This window comes from Scardinius erythrophthalmus (assembly GCF_964197995.2).
Source record: "Scardinius erythrophthalmus genome assembly, chromosome: 7".
Lineage (NCBI taxonomy): Eukaryota > Metazoa > Chordata > Actinopteri > Cypriniformes > Leuciscidae > Scardinius > Scardinius erythrophthalmus.
In genome coordinates this window covers 33,330,955-33,353,174 of record NC_138227.1, presented here as the reverse complement: position 1 = coordinate 33,353,174, position 22,220 = coordinate 33,330,955, and the positions used below count along the sequence as shown (strand labels likewise).

At 37.5% G+C, this 22,220-nt stretch overlaps 2 protein-coding genes across 6 annotated transcripts; one reads left to right on the top strand and one right to left on the bottom strand.

Moving 5' to 3' along the window:
• Positions 1 to 21,014, top strand: lipt2 (lipoyl(octanoyl) transferase 2). 5 transcript variants are annotated; one of them, XR_014030434.1, is made up of 6 exons: positions 15,706 to 15,751; positions 16,654 to 17,129; positions 18,144 to 18,371; positions 18,696 to 18,775; positions 19,090 to 19,573; positions 20,837 to 21,014. XR_014030434.1 is itself a non-coding variant. In XM_081370157.1 (4 exons), the coding sequence occupies exons 3-4, from the start codon at positions 16,685 to 16,687 to the stop codon at positions 18,383 to 18,385; spliced, it is 687 nt and encodes a 228-aa protein (XP_081226283.1). In that variant the 5' UTR covers positions 1 to 108; positions 7,937 to 8,004; positions 16,654 to 16,684; the 3' UTR covers positions 18,386 to 18,523. The 5 variants fall into 5 exon arrangements, 4 of the variants coding, with proteins under 4 accessions (XP_081226283.1, XP_081226282.1, XP_081226284.1 ...); XM_081370157.1 differs by lacking the exons at positions 15,706 to 15,751; positions 18,696 to 18,775; positions 19,090 to 19,573; positions 20,837 to 21,014 and adding exons at positions 1 to 108; positions 7,937 to 8,004 and having other exon boundaries at positions 18,144 to 18,523; XM_081370159.1 differs by lacking the exons at positions 19,090 to 19,573; positions 20,837 to 21,014 and having other exon boundaries at positions 18,696 to 18,840.
• rnf169 (ring finger protein 169) lies at positions 513 to 14,506 on the bottom strand. The gene is made up of 6 exons (XM_081370155.1): positions 14,111 to 14,506; positions 12,896 to 12,969; positions 10,025 to 10,111; positions 9,755 to 9,861; positions 7,881 to 7,983; positions 513 to 4,780 (listed from the first exon to the last, which is right to left on the bottom strand). Exons 1-6 carry the CDS (start codon positions 14,469 to 14,471, stop codon positions 3,602 to 3,604), a joined length of 1,911 nt encoding a protein of 636 aa, XP_081226281.1. The 5' UTR covers positions 14,472 to 14,506; the 3' UTR covers positions 513 to 3,601.
• Positions 21,015 to 22,220: the final 1,206 nt, after the last annotated feature.

Below are 22,220 nucleotides of genomic sequence, written 5' to 3'. Positions count from 1 at the left end.
GATCAGGGTTGGAGCTAAACTGTGCAGGGCAGCGGCCCTCCAGGACCGAGTTTGAGGAACCCTGACACCCCATTCAGGACCTTTATTAGCAGATAGCTTTTTGCAGAGGTATGTTTACCATGTTATGAAATAAGGGCGAATACCTCTAGCTCATATTTAGCTTTTATCTCCTTTTATTAATTGGATAAGATAAAAATATATATATATATATATATATATATATATATATATATATATATGGGAGGACTGGCAAATGTATCAATTGATTTTTTTGTTGTTGATAAGAATAGACTACATTCTGTCATTAGGAAACAATGCATATATGCTTAAAGGTGCGGTAAGCGATTTCTCAAAATTGTTGTTGATATTTGAAATCACCAAAAACAAACACACCCCATCTTGATAGCTCCGCCCCCAAATTAACAAACAAGTCATGCAACACAGGCACTAAAGAGTGTATACTCCCCTTACTGATGATTGGCTACAAGTGTGTTTTGCCGCTCAGTCGATCCACTTTCAACAGCATTTCTCAGAAATCGCTTAATACACCTTTAAAAAGATTAAGATTAAATACTTTTAAAAAAAGGAAAAAACTTGCTTGCAAATTCTGAATGAATGCTACATTATTTAATTCCTGCTCCTAGTGTTTTGTTGACAGAAACCGGAAAATCATGTATAAAGGCAATGTTTAAAAAGATGACATTGTTACAAAGTACTGTTCAAATAAATATAATGTGTTCTTTAGATCTCCACAGAATTCATACATATGCCACATTCTCTTTCAAATCCAGCAACACCTTTCGACAATGGAAGACAATCCGAATCCTTCGGAAGCCAGTCAGAGACAATCCCTAATAACATCTTTGCATCAGTATCAATATCAATATAGGCAAGTCATATTTTCAAAATAGTACAGTAATGCATAAAAATCTAATTATCTTCTTCAATAGTACAGCTGGCAACCTACAGTATTGTATAGAACTTAAATAAAGGAAAACAAAAAGGAAAGACTGCGTGATTGCAGAAATCAGGCATGTTGGCACATTACAAAGAAGTGTACAGGATAGAAATAATCTGTAATAAAAATGAGTTCAGGGTAAAAAGTAGGCAACAGTAAATGTATGTGCATATAGATGTGGTCCAACTGAATGTGTCTTTTTACAGCAAAAGTAACATGATTAAAGCTTTCTTGGCAGACACAAGTCACAGAATAGATCTCTCTAAGTAAACAAAGCCTAATAGATAAAGTTGTGAAATGAAAGTAGCCCTTAAGAGTGGTGTCTCGCCGTTAAGTGACTAAGTGACATCAAGCTAAAAGTGAAACATGTAGAAACTCCCCAAAAAAATACAATGACAGAAACCATTGTCTTACATACAAACCACATATTTGTTTTGCCAGTTGCCGAATCAAGTAAGCATGCATGATTTTTCGTTGTGGCGTTATATGCACAGCTTTTGCAGAAGTATCCAAATGCAGTTTCTTTATATCCTCTTAATCAGATTTATTATATTTTATTTAGATTACAGTTTGGATAGTGTCAAAACACTAAAAACAAACTAAAAAAGAAAAGAAAAAGAAGCTAGGATTAGTTTAAATAATAAAAGTCAAAATAAACCGATCAGATTTCTTTAGAAATCTTAATTGTCAACATTGTCACACAATGCCTTTTAGCATTTTAACATCCCAAACTATTGTATAGCTATTTGACTTAATGGTAAAAAAAAAGAAAAATATTTGCACAGTTAGGCCCGAAACATGCTCTACACAAACATATGAACGCAAGCGCTTTCTAAAGTCTTTCTTTTTGATTTCAAATGATGAAATGTGTAACAAACAAGTGTTGCATTCTCAGCACTGCCACAAGGGGTGCTATAGCAGGCATTAGCATAAACCGTAATCTCTGATCAGTTTTCTCTGGTGAACCACTTACCACCTACTTTGAGGTTTATTTTCCTTTGAGGTTTATTTTCCTCATTTAGAAAATATAACAATGCAAACTCCTTAACTAGACATATTTTCATGTAAGGAGAGACCAACTTCCGCAGCTCTACCATTAGAGAGAGCATTAAGTTGTTGAATTGCTGTTGGAGTTTTAAGACAGTCAATCACTGTCTGTGGATACCATATAAATAAAATTGTCCATGACTTCTGTAAATAAGCTCTTTTTTATTTATTTTACTTTATTGTAAACTCCAAAAATAGTTTGTGTAATGGAGTGTTACGCTTTTTTTTAGTATCCTTAGATGTTTGTCTTAAAGTGGTTCATAGCTAGTTGGGCTGCACGATTATGACAAAAATCATAATTGTCGATTATTCGCTTGAAATTGTAATTGCGATTATAAATTACGATTGTCACAATTTATATTGAATGATGTTTTAAATAGCTTTATGCCATTGTTTGAAGCCACTGCATGCCATATTGTTATATCAAAATAAGCTGAAAACTATATATATATATATATATATATGTGTATATATTTCAAGAAACCAAACCAAAGTAAATATATGCATGGTATAATAATGTTATATAAAAACTAAAATTAAAACAATGGGGGGGACCTTAAGATAAGCTGTAGAAAGAAAAACAACACAGAATAATGTAAGTGAACTTTTTTTTTGTAATTGCGCCTTTAAACGATTACATAATCGTGGCATCCGTAATTGTAATCGCGATTACAAATTCGATTAATTGTGCAGCCCTATTAGCTAGCTAACTAAAAATAATGCATCCTGATTAATGGCACAAACATTTGAAGGCAACTCTATGGCTGCCTTGACTACTAAGGTTTGTTTCCTTCCCAGTACCGAAGAATGCAGTAAACAGGTTACGCACAAACAAGACTGTGCTCTTGCAAACCGTTGACCAAGCATTTGCGTCTATGCGTTTGTGTAGAGTAGTTTTCTGACCTAAGGCTACAATTTTACTCTTTCCCACCCAAATCATTCACAAAAAATATATATATATTCGTACGAGATGTTTGATAGATTGATACATCAAGAGAAAACTTCCCAGGCAACTGGAAACAAGAAATTCCAAAAGAAAAAGGGTTATGCTACACCTTTGTACAAAACACCTTCTGTTTTAACAAATGTCCTATGATAACTTTAAAACATGCAAACAAACTTCTTGAGGAGCTATTGTGATTGTGATGAGCACAACGAGATTGTAAGGAGTACTACTGTCTCTGGCTTGAAGTACTGAAAAGCTTTTTAAAAGAGTTCTTATACATAGTTCTGTATGCATTTTCCGTCCCCCAAACAACATATACCTAGTTTCCTCTTTTTGAGTAGTAGAAGCCAGTTAAACAGTAACAGAGCTGGAAACAAAACACTGCAGCTTTGAATCCCCATGAATGGGAAAGATGCCGAGAGCCCAATCTTGTCCTGCAACCATTGCCCTTGAGCAAAGGCACTTAACCCCGGGTTGCTCTAGGTGGACTCGGATGACACACTTTGGATGAAACACATCTGTTAAATGGCAAGTCGAAAAAGTAAATACTCATCCAGATGTTAGCAAGCCTCTATAGTGCCTAAGCAAAGAAAACGTTTGCGACTGTTATGAATAACTACGATAAAACACTACTATAACCGTAAGTCCCTTTAACAGCTATAGTTCAAGTGTTCATTTCTTTTGGAGATTCTTCCTGATCTGCGTGTATTGTGTCCTACCATCCCATCTTTCATAGCCCAGGACCTGAGTTCGTATTTGTTACGACTTGTTTTGTGCCTGTCCACTTTTTGGCATTCTCTGTCAAACTGTCTTTGTAGCTTCAGTGCCAGTTCTCGGTCCACCTTTTCCTGATTCATTCGCCGGACAATAGGATCATCAAGCCTGTCGCAGGCATTGCAGCTATCGGTCCGGGATATTTTTGCCTGGAGGTTCTCTTCCAAGTGTTTGGTTTTGTGGCTTCTCTTTTTGCCCCTTCTTGAGGTAGGTCTGTTAAGTGCACAGCTCCTGTTGCTAGGCTCGTTTATAAAGTTCTCAGGGTCTACAGTTCCCTGATTACAATGTCCAGCGTGTTTATCCAACATCGGTGCACACGTTTCTGTGGGTTCACAGAGTGCTTCACATCTGCTACGCCTTTTTGGGGATGAAGTATCTGCAATAGTTTGAGTTGTCGACCTGACACGAGTGCTAACTGGTTGTGTATCTTCCTCTTTGTTACACTGATCAAATATAAGCCGTCGTTTATTACAGACTACAAGTTTATCCTTCTGATCCTTAGACCCTTTGGCACTTGACTCACAAATGCACTGATGATCCTTCAAGCCGTCCGTGGCGACGGCACAGCTGCAGAGTCGGCTGTCCCGTTCTCCTACGGGACTCAGTTTATGGCTAAGATCCTCTGCGATCGGACTTGTGACTGTACCTTTTGAGGTCACCTTGATGCTCTGACGATCAACTTCAATCTGCTTCCACTTCTGCAAGATGGTGGGGCTGGCCTCGTAGCTTGTGGACTTCTGCAGAGTGCGTGTCAAGTTCCTAGGGGTCGACTTCACGATCGTAGGCTCCAAAAGTCGCCCGTCGGGCAACCTTTTGGGAGGTGTGCACGGCGAGCAGACGATAGGCTTGAAATGGTTGAGTTCTTCCGATATGCTATCATTGCTCTCGGGGCTAATGGACCTCTCTGGTTTCGTTTGAAGCACAACAGAAACGGAAGAGGTGTGGATGCCCCGCCAGTGGTGTCTCTTATCTAGGCTCAGTACCGGCGCTGAAAAAGACAGACTGTTCTCCGAGGAGAGAAGGATTCCAGCGTTGTAACTATGAGTGATGCTTGCCTAGAGCGGGGAAAGTGGGAGAGTAGTATCACTGACAATAAAAATGACTGATTCACTGGAAAATGTGCCTTTTGTCAAGACTACCACTGCTATTTCCTTCTCTAGGGGTGTCCAACTGTGCTTCTGAAGGGCCAAGGTCTGGCAGAGATTAGCTCCTACCTGCCCTAAAACACTCTTCTGGAAGCTTCTAGTCATTTAGAAGACATTGATTAGCTGGTTCAGGTGTGTTTAATTAGAATTGAAGCTAAACTTCAGGAGCAGAATTGGACACCCCTGTCCTACTATATAGGTGCTGTGGCCTAGTGGGCAGAGATTGGGTGATTATATGCTGCGTTCACGCCATGTTGTAAATACCGTAATTATGAGATGACAACCCGGGATGTTCTACTTGGAGATGTTCACATTAGAGGTCTTCTCGGACCCTAAAATCTGTACCCAACTCGAATCACTTTTTACATAAACACGACATGCATAAATGATTATTATTATTTTTTTAAGGCGAGACACTACAGGTGAATAGGGTAAAAATTTAAAATAATAGATATCACCATGAAACTTCCTCAGTTGATTACTTTCACAAGTATATAAAAAAATGTATTACACGTTTTAGAAATTTGTATGTTTAATTATGCAAATTAGGCATTATCTCATTAAATATGCACGATTTTGCATATATTTTCGGTAGATAGATCTGAACATATGATAAAGCCAGGTGAAAAATTATTTTTTCATTTTGTTTACACACAAGATGAAAATAAAAACTCAGAGGGATTTCAGGATATATACTTTCATTACCTATAAAATCAAAATATACTGTCCATAGCCATAAAACATAGATTTTCACCATATTTTTTTGATTAAAATGTCACATAAATCAGGCCAGGAATGATTTATTAACAAATCCCTCTGAAAATATCTTCAGAATACAGCTAAGTGTATAACTGGAAAGTTTGGTGTACATAGGTGCTACATAGGCTGAGATGTTTCTACTGGAGAATGACAAAAAACTCATTTTGAGAAAACGGCAGTTAAAGATTTAAATAGCTCTAAATGAGAAATCGTTGTAGCTTTAAATCCCCCTTTGGACATTCACGATTGGTTACTGATAGAAAGGAAATGCCCATATTTGGGTTACATAGTGTTGTGCAGGAGACTCAGAGCTTCACGGTGATACCGGTCATGACAGACTTCAGTAAACAGACGGAGCTCGGCGCGTCGCGTTGTAATGCTAACTTCCTGGTAAATTCGGGAGAAACTTACAGCCGCAAGTAAACAAAATGTAATAAAATAAACATCTTAATGTATATTTTCAACGTTTTCTTTATAGCAGCATGAAAGAACACATATTGAAGGAGTAAACTAGCCCAAAATCTCAAAATTGACCACTGCATGAAAATCGATGTTTTTGCCTGCCGTGTCTCGCCTTAAGCAAAAACCCGACCCGAGACAGACCCGAGTCCGACCCTACCCAAAGGCATTTATTTTTTAACCCAACTGGACCCGAACGCAAACAGTGTCCTGCTGACTGATTTGGCCACTGCTCCATTACTTACATTACTATTATTTCTTAAATTATTTAATATTATTGCCTGCCCGATGGATACAAGTTATCCCTTGAGTTCGGCTTTCAATTGTGACCAGTGAATTTGGATTTGCTAGTGTTGTCTGCAACGTTAATTACCTCATCTACGGTGCACACAAAAAAGAAAATCCCTGCATGAACACGCAGCATAATGAAGCGAATGGCTTTTCCTGATGGATCTCATAGCTATAGGATGGATTTCTGAGAGCGAGGTTACAAACATTTAACTTTTCTAGTGCGTTTCTCAAAAATGCACTTGACATGAATGCGATGAAGTGCTGAAATGTCAATCACTCATCACTGTAACCTCATTACGTCCTATTACTTATGAAGTAATGCTATTTATCTGACCATAAGATTATTAAAGTTTATTTTAATTCATGCTAATGACACTCGTTGAAAGAGTAGGCAAAAATGTGGAGCAATGATTCGCAGAAGCAACTGTGCGTATAGTCCATTGCACACAGAAGCGTGGATTCAGAGAGAAATTAGAAAGTGAGATAACGTTGTCATAGAATTGACAATTTGTTAAATGTTCAACATAGTTTAAAAGAATTTGAGTCTTCTCACGTCCATTGGGAAAAAGCACATTTATTTTAAATTACCCAAGACCACTAATACCGAACCCGACCCATGTCCAAGGCACTCTGTGAAGTTCTGGACCCGAACCACCTTGGATCTCGGGTCGGACCTCAGGTTTTCGGGTCCAAGTGGACCCACGAAGACATCTATTTCACGTCCTCGGAATCAGAATTATGCATTTCTACAGCAACACTATCAACGACGAAATGAATCTGGAGCGGTGACGTGGTACAAGTCAGAACAAGCTCTCAGAAAATTCTGAGTTTAACAAGATGTAATTACAAGTTCTACGAGGACGTGAACTCTTTTTACAAGTCGAAATCTTGTAATTCCAACATGGCGTGAACACACCAATACACTAAAAAAAAAGCTGTGGATTTGAGATATAGGAATGCACAAGATTCATTTGAAGGTGTGGAAAAAAAGTCAGTTGTTAAACCAAATGGCAATATATTGGATTTCTAAAAGCACAAATGGACCTACATGAAAATCTCAAGTAAGTGCATTGCAGAAGATGTTTTCTGGTTTCAGCCCAGTAAGACTGGTTCGATCCCCAAAGAAAAAAAGCACTTAAGCCAAAAGCATACTTCCTGTGTCCACGTTCCACTGTGGAAAATGAAGTATACCTGAGCCTTTAAACTTAGGTTTCTCTAGGACAGAGTTCTTCAAATCCACTGTGCTTTTTTTTTCCAAACATGCCTGCTTTTAATTTTCTAGTAACCCTGAAGACCTTGATTAACTTGTTCATGTGCGTTTAATTAGGGTTTATCTAAACTGCTTTGGATAAATGTGTCTTCTTACTAAAATAAAATATTTTTTCAGCACTCTGAAGTGAAGTTGAGAGCCAAATATATTTATTGGAACAGCACTGGTGTTGTATCTAGCAATAAATTAGACTGATGATTACACATTCAGGCAATAACTGAACTATTATACCTTGTCAGGAACAGCATGATGTGTGTGAACTCTGCTTTTTCCTCTGCCGTCCTCAGAATCCGTACAGCTCCTGCTCCTCTGAACGGCACTGCTATGAAGACAACTGTAATGCAGCACAATGATGGTATGGATGTTTAAATGTTAAGTTTAAACCACATAATTTGCTTGACACTTTTGGCCACTACATAATTTGTATAACTCTATGTTTTATTTTTATAATTTTGGTGACTTTTAAAAAAAATTGGAAAATGGTCATAATCAGGGCTTGACATTAACACCCGCCAACCCGCCAAATGCGGGTGGATTTTGCTCGTGGCGGGTAACACAGTCACTCCAACTAGCCACTTTGGCGGGTTGAATAATTGTAGTCTTTTCAAAAGGCATCTGAAATAAGTGTGACACTACGACACTACAACTCCCATAGGGCTGTCAACGAATATTCTAAATTCGAATATATATTCGAATAGTTTTAAAAAACAGAATTTCGAAGGTGAAAATTAATATTCGAATGTGGAAAAACGCCCGCGGTAGCAGAGGCGCGGCTGTCTGCTTTGCGAGTGGGTGCGCTGCCTGAGGGGTCAGGGACAGGTCATTTTATTAAACGTTAAACAGAAACATTACTAAAGTGTAGGCTACTGTACTGACTGAATAGATATTGCATGAATAAGGTAGGTTAGATACAGCAGTTTCATGCACTGCAGGCTTCCACTGGTTTGATTATTTACCGTTTCATGTCAAGGAAAAGTTCCATGTTTACCACTGCACAGCACGCTCGGAGCATTCAATGTCGGTTATATATACTGTAAAACTTCAATTAATGTTAATAATATTTGTTTCAATCAGTGAATGAAGCCTGCTATATAAGAGTCGCGACCTTAAATGGCTTGCATAAAACTCTTGATCAGCACTCAACATTCGCTTATTGTTGTTGTTCATTTAAACTGTTATGCACAGAGCGCGTGACGCCTCATTCGCGCCGCAAGACCTCCAGACGCGCGTAAACGCGTCTTTACACTCGCGCCAGATGCTCTATTCGCGTTTGGTGTTGAGGGTGAGGGCTAGAGAGAGAAAGAGTGCCTGCGAGTGAGCGAGCGAGAGTGAGTGAGGTCTGCGGTCTTGGCCATTAGTTGATTTCCTTGTTTTCGTGTAGGTAATACGTTGTCAAATATGTTTAAACTTAAATAAACTACCTATACAAGTAGTTATGTCTCTTTGTATTAATTTGTCCTGTTATTGACGTAATGCTCATTGACAAAATGCGCAACCAGATGTTCGAATAGTTCGAATATAAGCTATGAGTTTTTTTTTAGAAGGAATATTCGAAGGTCATTTTTGAGCAATTTTGACAGCCCCAATGAGTATTGTCGCTAGTGACCGACAACAAAGAACCTGCTGGAGTTATGTCGTATGCCGGTGGAGCAATGTGGCGACATAATACATAATACATGGTTTTATTTTAAAAAAGGAGCTTTAAACACAACCTTATCAGAGCTAATGATAATGACCTGTATTGTTATATATTTATGTAGTCTTGATTTGGGTGTATACAGTGGTTTTACATTTAAAAGGGTTGTAAATCTAGTTCAAGTACATTTTAGCACGCCATAGTCAACTTTTATCAGGTAATTTCACAACAACAAAAATGTGGCTAGTAAAAATGCTGTGTGGCTAGTAACTTTGGAAAACCACTAGCCACATTGGCTAGTGAGCAAAAAAGTTAATGTCAAGCCTTGGTCATAATAAGGAATAATTTTTGTATGTTAGTGTTTTGCATGTCCCCCGTTCTAGATACAATTACACAATTTATAATTCTACCACTAATAATACATACTAAGCACATTTCAAATATAAAGTAAATATGTAAAGTGCAATACCCTCTATTGAAAGCAGGGGAGCATCTTGTTTTTCGTACAAATGCTGAAACGTGTCTGGTCCTCTTTCCCACTGGCTCTTCATTCTCAGAGTCTGACACTCCACAGAACTGAAACACAGTAACTAAAGAGTGAGACGGATGATCAAATATAATTGAGCAGTAGCAAAATAGTTAATAATAGAAATATGCCAAATTGTGAAGTATATGAATTAACTGCATGTGTGCATGTTTGTTTTAAGTAGGAAACAACGAAGACGAGTTTTGAACATACAGGATATTGACAATGTTTGAGCATCCCACACTCTTCTTTTCTATGGATTTTTTTCTTTCTCTCTTCAGTTTCTTCACTGCATCCACCCTGAAAAATAACCCTGTGATTTATATACAGTGAGGAAAATAAGTATTTGAACACCCTGCTATTTTGCAAGTTCTCCCACTTGGAAATCATGGAGGGGTCTGAAATTGTCATCGTAGGTGCATGTCCACTGTGAGAGACAGAATCTAAAAAAAAAAATCCAGAAATCACAATATATGATTTTTTAACTATTTATTTGTATGATACAGCTGCAAATAAGTATTTGAACACCTGTCTATCAGCTAGAATTCTGACCCTCAAAGACCTGTTAGTCTGCCTTTAAAATGTCCACCTCCACTCCATTTATTATACTAAATTAGATGCACCTGTTTGAGGTCGTTAGCTGCATAAAAACACCTGTCCACCCCATACAATCAGTAAGAATCCAACTACTAACATGGCCAAGACCAAAGAGCTGTCCAAAGACACTAGAGACAAAATTGTACACCTCCACAAGGCTGGAAAGGGCTACAGGGAAATTGCCAAGCAGCTTGGTGAAAAAAGGTCCACTGTTGGAGCAATCATTAGAAAATGGAAGAAGCTAAACATGACTGTCAATCTCCCTCGGACTGGGGCTCCATGTAAGATCTCACCTCGTGGGGTCTCAATGATCCTAAGAAAGGTGAGAAATCAGCCCAAAACCTCACGGGAGGAGCTGGTCAATGACCTGAAAAGAGCTGGGACCACCGTTTCCAAGGTTACTGTTGGTAATACACTAAGACGTCATGGTTTGAAATCATGCATGGCACGGAAGGTTCCCCTGCTTAAACCAGCACATGTCAAGGCCCGTCTTAAAGGGTTAGTTCACCCAAAAATGAAAATTCTGTCAGTAATTACTCACCCTCATGTTGTTCCAACCATGTAAGTCTTTCGTTCATCTTCGGAACACAAATTAAGATATTTTTGATGAAATCTGACAGAATTCTGACTCTTCCATAGGCTTCCAGTGTGACCGAAACTCACCGGCCCAGAATAGTTATTAAAAACATCGTTAAAATATTCCAAGTGACTTCAGTGGCTCAATCTTAAGTATATCAAGCGACGAGAATACTTTTTGTGCGCAAAAACAAACAAAAATACCGACTTTATTCCACTATTCAATTCCTTCTCTCTGGGCCTCGTAGTGTTTTTGCGTAGCGCGTCTGTGTTGCACGTCATCACGCATCACTCACATGACCTTCTTCGGCCAATTGTGAGCCTACGTGGTGACGTTCAACACAGACACGCTGCGCAAAAACACTACGAGGCCCAGAGAGAAGGAATTGAATAGTGGAATAAAGTCGGTATTTTTGTTTGTTTTTGCGCACAAAAAGTATTCTCGTCGCTTGATATACTTAAGATTGAGCCACTGAAGTCACTTGGAATATTTTAACGATGTTTTTAATAACTATTCTGGGCCGGTGAGTTTCGGTCACACTGGAAGCCTATGGAAGAGTCAGAATTCTGTCAGATTTCATCAAAAATATCTTAATTTGTGTTCCGAAGATGAACGAAAGACTTACATGGTTGGAACAACATGAGGGTGAGTAATTACTGACAGAATTTTCATTTTTGGGTGAACTAACCCTTTAAGTTTGCCAATGACCATTTGGATGATCCAGGGGAGTCATGGGAGAAAGTCATGTGGTCAGATGAGACCAAAATAGAACTTTTTGGTCATAATTCCACTAAACGTGTTTGGAGGAAGAAGAATGATGAGTACCATCCCAAGAACACCATCCCTACTGTGAAGCATGGGGGTGGTAGCATCATGCTTTGGGGGTGTTTTTCTGCACATGGGACAGGGCGATTGCACTGTATTAAGGAGAGGATGACCGGGGCCATGTATTGCGAGATTTTGGGGAACAACCTCCTTCCCTCAGTTAGAGCATTGAAGATGGGTCGAGGCTGGGTCTTCCAACATGACAATGACCCGAAGCACACAGCCAGGATAACCAAGGAGTGGCTCTGTAAGAAGCATATCAAGGTTCTGGCGTGGCCTAGCCAGTCTCCAGACCTAAACCCAATAGAGAATCTTTGGAGGGAGCTCAAACTCTGTGTTTCTCAGCGACAGCCCAGAAACCTGACTGATCTAGAGAAGATCTGTGTGGAGGAGTGGGCCAAAATCCCTCCTGCAGTGTGTGCAAACCTGGTGAAAAACTACAGGAAACATTTGACCTCTGTAATTGCAAACAAAGGCTACTGTACCAAATATTAACATTGATTTTCTCAGGTGTTCAAATACTTATAATCTAAAAAACAAAATCCAGAAATCACAATGTATGATTTTTTAACTATTTATTTGTATGATACAGCTGCAAATGTCTCTCACAGTGGACATGCACCTACGATGACAATTTCAGACCCCTCCATAATTGTTTAAGTCGGAGAACTTGCAAAATAGCAGGGTGTTCAAATACTTATTTTCCTCACTGTATATATATATATATATATATATATATGCAACTTTATTTTATGCTATAAGGAGAACAAGCAAAACAGGCTTATAAGAAATCAGAAGTGCTTTGCACTTTACCAAATGCCAAATAAGTACAGGCCATCATTTAAATCCCTTATGAGAGATGTTTGTGAACTTTTAAACTTTGTTGGAACAATAGTAATTTAATCAAATGTTAATAATGGGGTATTTATAAGGAACTACAAGTTAATAAAAAAAAAATAGCATGGTATATGTCCAAGAACATTGTAATACTATAATTTTTGACAATAATGTCAATGAGAAATGAAGAAAATGGCAAAGAAGAGTGCAAACAATTGACTCCATAGTGTCATGCCTCTGTAACTTACCTTCATCTTTTGTTTCTCGTACTCTTGACGCATTTCTCCAGGCTTATGAACTGGCACAGGAGCACGAAAGATTTCTAAGAGATGAAAACATAACATATAAGAAATCACAATAAAGAAGACAATATGGCCAAATGGCTTCCCTTTTTCCTAACACAAATTCAAACACACTAATGACACCAAACCATGACAAACACATTGCTGCTCTCTGTCTCAGTTCAGTCACTAGCTCCGCCCACTGGACACACACATGCCTGGACAAGTTACCACTCAGACTTACATTCAATCAACTTTACAAACAGCCAGGTCAGGAATAGGATACCACACTAGAATGTCCTAAGTCATAGCGACAAATTCAATTTGAATAAACATTTATTATTATTATTATTATTATTATTATTATAAAACTAATTCTTAAATTAGTTTAAATACTTTATAAAGTCTAAATTATACAATCACGTAGTTAAGTTGTGATGGTCATAAACTTGTTTTCTGTGTATTATTCGAGGTCTGAAAACATGCCATATTTTTTTGTTAATTTGACCAGTTGTCATTTTATGCAAATACATGCTCTAAATAACAATATTTTTAATTGGAATAAAAAAAATAAAAATAAAAAAAAAACAATAAAAGTTGTCAGTAGTTTGTAAAATAAGTCAAAAAACTATAATTTTACTCAAACAGATACATATAAATAATAAATTCAGAGAAACGGCTAATTATGCATTATGCTGTCTTATTCTTTTCCTAGAGCTGTCTGTATAAAAAAATATATATATTTTACGTGTTTGATCAAATTTGCCACTAAAATCATCTTTAGTTGTGTTTTTTCAAGTTAAAAACGCAACGCGACTGTGAATTTGTAGACACACACACAGACCGAACGTTAAAAACAGCGCAGACAGTCCTGTGTGAAGTGTGTGTGTGTGTGTGTGTGTGTGTGTGAACGCCCCCCAACAAACACTGCTGTTTTTCTTCCAGATTACAGTTCCCTGTTTAAAAATCATTTATGTTTCATATCATTCGCGTTGGATAATAGAAACACTCGATAATAAAAATATAACTTGTTATCATTGAGTAATTAGGTGAAACGGTCATCTGAGCTGATATCACTGAAGGTGTAAAACTGTCTGCCATGTCATTCGGCGATTTCTCCAAGCGTAAACAATGATTCCAAACTCATGATTATGTAATATTCTTCGAGTCACACTGACTGACCCCCGTCCGCGATCTCCCCGTCCCTCTGCTCCATCCTCCGCTTGCATCTCTCCGGGTGACTGAGGCGGACCAGCTCCCACAGCTCGGCGTTGACCAGGCTCTTCTCCCGGGACTGTGTGCGGGCCCAGCTGGACACCCGCAGCCGGCACAGCGGACAGCACAGGCTGATCAGCTTCACCGTCCGCTGGAAGCAGTGCAGGCACACCGAGTGTCCGCAGGGCATCGTCACCGGCTCCAGGAGTATCTCCGAGCACACCGGACACCGGGCCTCCTCCAGAGACAGCGGAGCGGCGTGAGCGCCAGGCCTGGTTTTGCCTCTCTGTCCCAGTCCAGTGGATTTGGCGGACCCCACCGCCGCCATCTTCGTTGGTATGAGCCTGAGTCTGGGTTTGAAAACAAGCCCCGCCCTTTCGTGACGTCACGTGCAGCGGTTGAACCTTTTTTTTTTTTTTACAGTCTATCTGGAAAAAAATTATATTTTTTTATTATTATTTTATACACTAGTCACAAAGTATCGGGGCACTTAACTTAATCTTTAAAAAAATATTAAATTATATAGTGTATATATAGTAAATACTGTATATACCGGTCAAAAGTTTGGAACTCACTATTTTAATGTGTTTGAAAGAAGTCTCGTCAAGCCTGCATTTATTTGATCAAAAATACAGGAAAAACGGTAATATTGTGAAATAGTAGTACAATTAAAAAAAAATCTGTTTTAATCTGTTTTGTTTTAATATGATGCAAAGCTGAATTTTCAGCATCATTACTCCAGTCTTCAGTGTCACATGATCCTTCAGAAATCATTCTAATGACAATTTATCATCAATGTTGGAAACAGTTGTGTTGCTTAATATTTGTTATAAGCTGTGATACATTTTCCAGGATTCTTTGATGAATAAAAAGTTTTAAAAGAACAGCATTTATTTCAAATAGAAATATTTTGTATCAATATACACTACCATTCAAAAGTTTGGGGTCAGTATTTTTTTTCCTTTATTTTTTTTAAGACATATAATACTTTTATTCAACAAGGATGAGTTAAAATTATATATATATATATATATATATATATATATATATATATATATATATATATATATATATATATATATATATATATATATAAACTGATAGTAAAGATTTATATTGTTAGAAGAGATTTTTATTCTGAATAAATGCTGTTCTCTTTAACCTTTTATTCATCAATAAATTCTGAAAAAAAGTATCACGGATTCCAAAAAAGCATTAAGCAGCACAACTGTTTTCAACATTGATAATAATCAGAAATGTTTCTTGAGGATCAAATCATATCAGAATGATTTCATGTGACTGAAGACTGGAATGATCTGGAAATCAACTTTTCCTCACAGAAATAAATGACATTTTGAAGTATATTAAAATAGAAAACCATTATTTTAATTTGTAATAATATTTTACAATTCTAGTATTATTTATTTATTTTATTTTTTCCTGTATTTTTTATTTATTTTTTTACACTGCTTTTTCTTGATGTAAAGTTTAGTTCAGTCGGTAGCGCACCAAATCAGTAGATGGCAGTAACGCATCACGCTTCCGCCTTCTCCGCCCTCTGGAGCTGAAGTAGAGTAAGTCCGTACTGCCAGCACTGCAGCGCGTACAGTAAGATTGACTGTCCTTTAACACAACTTGTGTTCTTACTGTACACGTTCATAAAGCATAGATGGAAATCTCTGCTTTATGAGCGTACAACATATGTGTGTCACAACAACATACAAGTTATGTTGGAACGTGCTGTTATCATCTTTGTATTCGGTGCATCCTCTTTTAAAACTGGTGTGGAATGAGGACATTACAGTTAGTGATGGATTTCTCCGAAAATCTATCAGATTAATTGCAGATTAATTATCAGTTAATTGATTCGTCGGGTCATAAAAAAGGATATATGTGATCATGGACCACAAAATCAGTCACATGGGTCAGTTTGTTGAAATTGAGATTTATGCACCATCTTAAAGCTGAATAAATAAGTAAGCTTTCCATTGATGTATGGTTTGTTAGGATAGGACAATATTTGGCTGAGATACAACTATTGAAAATCTGGAATCTGAGGAATCTGAGAATCTGAGAAAATTGAAAGATGTCAATTTATGATCACGATTGTGCTGCATTCACTCAAAAAAATTAATGTTTTATATATTTACCGTAGGAAATTTACTAAATATCTTTATGGAATGTGATATTTACTTAATATCCTAATGATTTTTGGCATAAAAGAAAATTTAACAATTTTGACCCATGCAATTTATTGTTGTCTATTGCCACAAATATACCCGTGCGACATGTGACTGGTTTTGTGATCCAGGGTCACATATGGATAGTTGATAAATAGCAGAAATTAAATGTAAAAAAAAAAAAAAAAAAAAAAAAAATATATATATATATATATATATATATATATATGTGTGTGTGTGTGTGTGTGTGTGTGTGTGTTTGCTTTATGAACAAATTAAGTTATGAACAAAATGTGGAACTAACTGTGACCTTGTTTTCCATCTGTGTAGTTGATGCTTCAAAAGCTCATCTGAAAACACAATGTCAGTCGGTAAGGCTGCTGTGAAGGTGCTGCATTTAGGGAGGATTTCCTACGGTAGTGCCTTGAAGATACAGCAGCTGCACATAAAGCAACATCTGGATTCGTCTAGCATCAGCCCAAACACTTTATTACTGTGTGAACATGAGCCTGTGTACACCATCGGCATCAGACAGGCTCCTTACCCTCCTGAGGAGGAGCGAAGACTCAAAGAGCTGGGCGCAGACTTCTTCCGCACCAACCGAGGAGGTCTAATAACTTTCCATGGACCTGGTCAGTTAGTGTGTTATCCCGTCCTCAACCTGGGCTGCTTTAAGAAGAGTGTGAGATGGTACGTGTGTGAACTGGAAAGGACTGTGATCAAGATGTGCAGTAAATTTGGGATCAACGCCTCCACTTCTCCAGATACAGGTGTCTGGGTGGGCAACAACAAAATCTGTGCAATTGGTAGGTAACTTATTCCACAGTGGGTCGGCAGCATAGGGAGGACTAACAGCATATTAGGCTGGTGCTAAAAATTTTGTTTTGGCTCATCTGTGTGTGTATATATATATATATATATATATATATATATATATATATATACTACAATACAAAAGTTTTTGAAAGAAGTTTAACTGAGGCTGCATTGAGTTGATTAAAAATACAGTAAATAGTAATGGATTGGAATAATATTACAATATAAATAAACGTTGAAATATTTTTAAATACATTTTTTTTTTTTATCCTTCAGAAATCACTCTAATACGCTTATTTGGATCTCACAAAAACATTTCTTATTATTATCAGTGTTGAAAGTTGTGCTGCTTAATATTTGTGTTTTTTTTTATTTTTAGAATGTTTAAAAGAACTGCATTTTTTAAAAATAGATTGTTTGGAACAATGTAAAAACCTTTACAGTCTCTTTTGATCAATTTAATGTATCTTTGCAAAGTATGGAAGCTTGAAAGATAATTGCAACTTTTTATCTCACAGTTGCAGGTTTAGGGCCTATATCTCACTATTCTAACTTTATAACACACAATTGTGAGTTTATATTTTGCAATTGTGACTTTATATCACCCAATTCTGACTTTATACTCGCAATTGCAATTTTGAGATAAAAAGTCAGAATTGTGGGGTCAAAATTCGCATTTACCTTTTTTATTTTTTATTCTGTGCTTTAAGCTTCCATAGCAACGTTTTAATTTATTTAAAAATAAAAATAAAATCTTAATTGACCCCAAACGTTTCACCAGTAGTGTATAGAATGTTCCCAAAAGCATTTTCATTGTCACAATTTGTTTACATTTGATTGGTCACCTACAAAAAAAAAAAAATGTGCATTTTATTTTATCATATAATTTCTTTGTATAAAATGTTTCAACAGTATATGTCCAGCTTTAAATGGAGAAAAAAAAAATCAGGGCCCCACTGTACATTTTATACAAATAAAGTTCAGAAGATTGTCTTGTTTTGCAGGTATCCATTGTGGAAGATACATCACCTCTCATGGTTTGGCTCTTAACTGCAACACAGACATGAGTTGGTTTGACAACATTGTGCCATGTGGGATTGTGGGAAAAGGTGTGACCTCACTGAGCCGAGAGCTGGGACGGGATATCTCGACTGAAGAGGCCATGCCAAAACTGCTGGAAGCCTTTACTGAACAATTTAACTGCACTTTAGTAGTGGATTACTTTAGTAATGGTAGCTTCAGTTGAAACACTTCTTAATTGTAATCATTAGTCTTTTTTAATCAACAAATGTTTAAATCTGTCTGCTTGTAATGTTGTTAAAAAGAATTGCATTTTTTGCATTGTCAATTTACTTTCCCATAAAAATATTTTGGTGGTACCATGGTACATTGATGGTTTCAGATGGTAATACTGAATGCTTGCTATATTAATGTGCCATGCTATTACTACATGGTACCCCAAGGTGCTTCAAAGAGTATCAATGTGCACTTATTGTCAAAAAAATGTTGTTCATGGTCGACCAAACCAGATTTTCTTCATTGTTTTTTTTATTTAGGAAACAGTGCTTGACCCAGTAGAGTGACCGATATGAACAATAAAGACCAGGAGTTGCAGTTCACATTTCCAAAGGCAGAAGTGAGCAATAGATCAATGAGTTTTAGGATCCTACCTTGATCTAACTTAAAATACAGAAACACCAATATTAGGCCTATGCAAAATCAATTAAGGTCATCTCTGCAAATACTAAGATTTTGATTGGTCACGAGTAGATAATTTAGAAATTTTCCAGGATCGTGTTCCACAAAGTAAATGTTGTTATTTAAATAAAATAATTGATTACCTTTCGATACACTATATTCTTGATTTATAAGCAAAACATGTTGTCAGCATGTCAATTTAGGAGGGCTGGATAGCCACAACTTTAAAACCACCTGTCTAATATCATGTAGGTCCCAAAACAGCTCTGATCGAACGAGGCATGGACTCCACAAGACCTCTGAACGTGTCCTGTGGTTTCAGGCACCAAGACATGTTGCGAGATGACAATTGCAAGGCCTCCAGGATCAGATTTGTTGGTTCAGCACATCCCTCAGATGCTCAGTCAGATTGAGATCTGGGGAATTTGGAGGCCAAAGCAAAAGCTAACATTTTTTAACCTAAAGTCATTTTCCTCAAACCAATCCTGAATTTTTTTTTTTTTTTTTTTTTGCAGTGCTGAATGGCATCAGGAAACACCATTGACATGTAGGGGTGTCCGTGGTCTGCAACAATCTTCATGTAAGCTGTGGCATAAACAATGTATGTCAAAGTAACATCCACATGAATGCCAGTACTCAAGGTTTTCCAGCAGAAACATTATCCAGAGAATAAAACTGCCTCCGCTGGCCTGCCTTCTTCCCTCAGTGCATCCTGCTGCTGCCATCTCCTCCCCAGGTAAATGATCCACATACACTCGGCCATCCAGTAGATCTAAAAGAAAACGCGATTCACCTGACCAGGCAACCTTCTTTCATTTCTCCATGGTCTAGTTCTGATGCTCGCACACTCATTATAGGCGCTTTCGGCGGTGGACAGGGGTCACCATGGACACTCTGACCAGTCTACGGCTATGATGAACGTGATTTAACCAAGTGCAACATCTTTGATCCTGGAACAGTATTCCAATCAACCAATCAGATTTAAGGGACAAGTTTACAGTTTATGTCAAGTTTAAGCTTACAACCAGGGTGAGGTGCTTCTACATCAGTGTTATTCACCTACTGTATCATTTCCCTCTGATTTTAAGGATAAGTTATGGGGTTAGGTTTAGGGGCAGGGATATTGTTAGGACTACATTTTCGGTCAGAACTGCTGTTCCAGGATCAAACAAATATGTTGACCCAGGAACAGGTCTTACTTGGCAAAATCGCGGTGACTCTGCGGCTACACAGACAGTTTTTAGTCTCTTTTGTCAACTTTCAACCACATCTGTCATGATTTGTTTGAGGGGAGCTTTTTTCTATGGGCTTTTTTCAGATTTTTCGATCTAATGGACGAAATAAGCTCACACAATATACATATGAATGGGACTAGACGCGACGGAGGCCAGCATCTTTCGTTTATGCTCTGATAGCCTCAAGACCACGTTGAATGAAGTTGAGTGCATGTTAGAAATCAGGAATGGTGAGAGAACATTGTGCTTAGTACATTTTTGTCTTCAAACCAAACTTGGGTCTTCAGCCAAACAAAGTTTAAATCCTGTCTGGCTAGAGCACTTCCCATAATGTTTACGCGTCAGTCAGTAACATGTTATAGGTTCTTCATGGAACTATAAATGCCTAAAGAATTTTTTTAAACCTCATATGAGATTTATGACTCCCATGAAGGCCTGAAGATGTCACCAGAGGGCATCCTCATAAAAAAGTGCCTTAATGAGAATGTCTGAAGTCAGGTGAAACAGCTTCACATGATTCTTTCAGTCCGTCAACTTCCAAATTCACAAGTTCCATTTTTTTTCTCTGTCCAACTTTTACTTTGTGTGAAAACAGTGGCAAATTTTACGAGCTGTAATTATGTTTTTGGAGCAGCTCTCTGTAAAGACTCCATTTTTGTAAACATGATTTATATTCTGTCAGGCTTGTGGAAATGGCAGGCCTGTGGTGGACCAGCAGTGATTTATAGATGTTTTTTTTTTCTCTCCCCCTCTGATCATTGCAGTGGCACTGAGTGGACGGCTATCAAAAGGACGGCGCTAGATTCAATTACACGTCCTCTACAGAGGGTGTGTGTCCTTGGGGCCAAAATCTCATGATTAAATGTTTTAACTGCTGAAATGTCACCTTTTGAAGCAGAGAATGATTATAATACAAGATGGTAATAATATATATATATTTATATAATAATACAGGATGGCATCTGTCTCTGCTTTTGATCGCTTCCAAAAAAAAGTACTGTTCATATTGTTCAGGTTTCATATCTATAATTTCATGACAAGAAACAGCCTTTTAGGTTTTGGCCTAGGGATTGTTGCATGAAGTAATAAAGGAACAGTTCACCCCAAAATGAAAATTATGTCATCATTTATTCACCTTCATGAGCAAAACCAGTTTGCTGACATTATTTTTTTTTTCTGTGGCACTTGAAAGGAGAGTTTTTGAAGAATCTCTTCAGCTCTTTTCCAGTCAATAACAGTTGTGAACCTTCAACAATGACAAAAAAGCATGCTAAAAGTATAGTCCATACTTGTGTTTTATTCCAAAACATATTTGATGTCTAGCTTGCTTCATATAGGCTATGCCATATTTAATTTAATAGCCATGGTGGAATTTCCCAATTAATAATGAGCTTGAGTATCGGTCTATTCCTCATGCAAAGCTTTAGTATGGATTCATAAGAGTTGTAATGCAGCACATATAGACTACTTTTGTATTTTTTGTAGAGCAAAGAGCTGTGTGAAGATTCCCTAAAAATATAACATTTTTGAGTGAGCTGTTCTTTTAAATGAAAGGTATTTACAAACTTCAACCAATAGATGGCAGTGCTCCGATGCGTATCTGGTTTTGAAAAGGATAGATTAGCAAATGACAGTTCTGTAGGATTTGTAGTGTTGTAATGAGGAACCAAAAGCCTGTACCATATATATGGATGCTTTGCTTTGGAATTAACCTTTTGTGACTGGATTCACTGATTTTCATGTTTATCTATCAAGTGACGAAATCATACTGGAAAAAGGTAACAGTGACTATATCTGTTTGAAGTATGAACATTTTGTGCATTTGTATGCCAAGACATGGAAAGGAAAGAATGATGCCATAGGAAAAAGCTGTTTTCATTAACTTCTCTAACCCCTTCCTGTCTGGTAGATTTTCTGTGTTCTGTTTTATTGATTGTGGCCACTTGATCATTACCTAGCCAGTACAGTTATGTGGGCTAATTGAAGTATGTGGAATCAGACCAAGCAATAAATTGATTGTCACCCCAGGAATGTGCATAAAAAGAAACCCTCTATTGATTCACTCCGTCACAGCAATAAAGACTGGGGGGGAACTGGGGGGGATGACGTTATCATCACCAAACAAGCTGACCAGCTGGAATTTGTTTT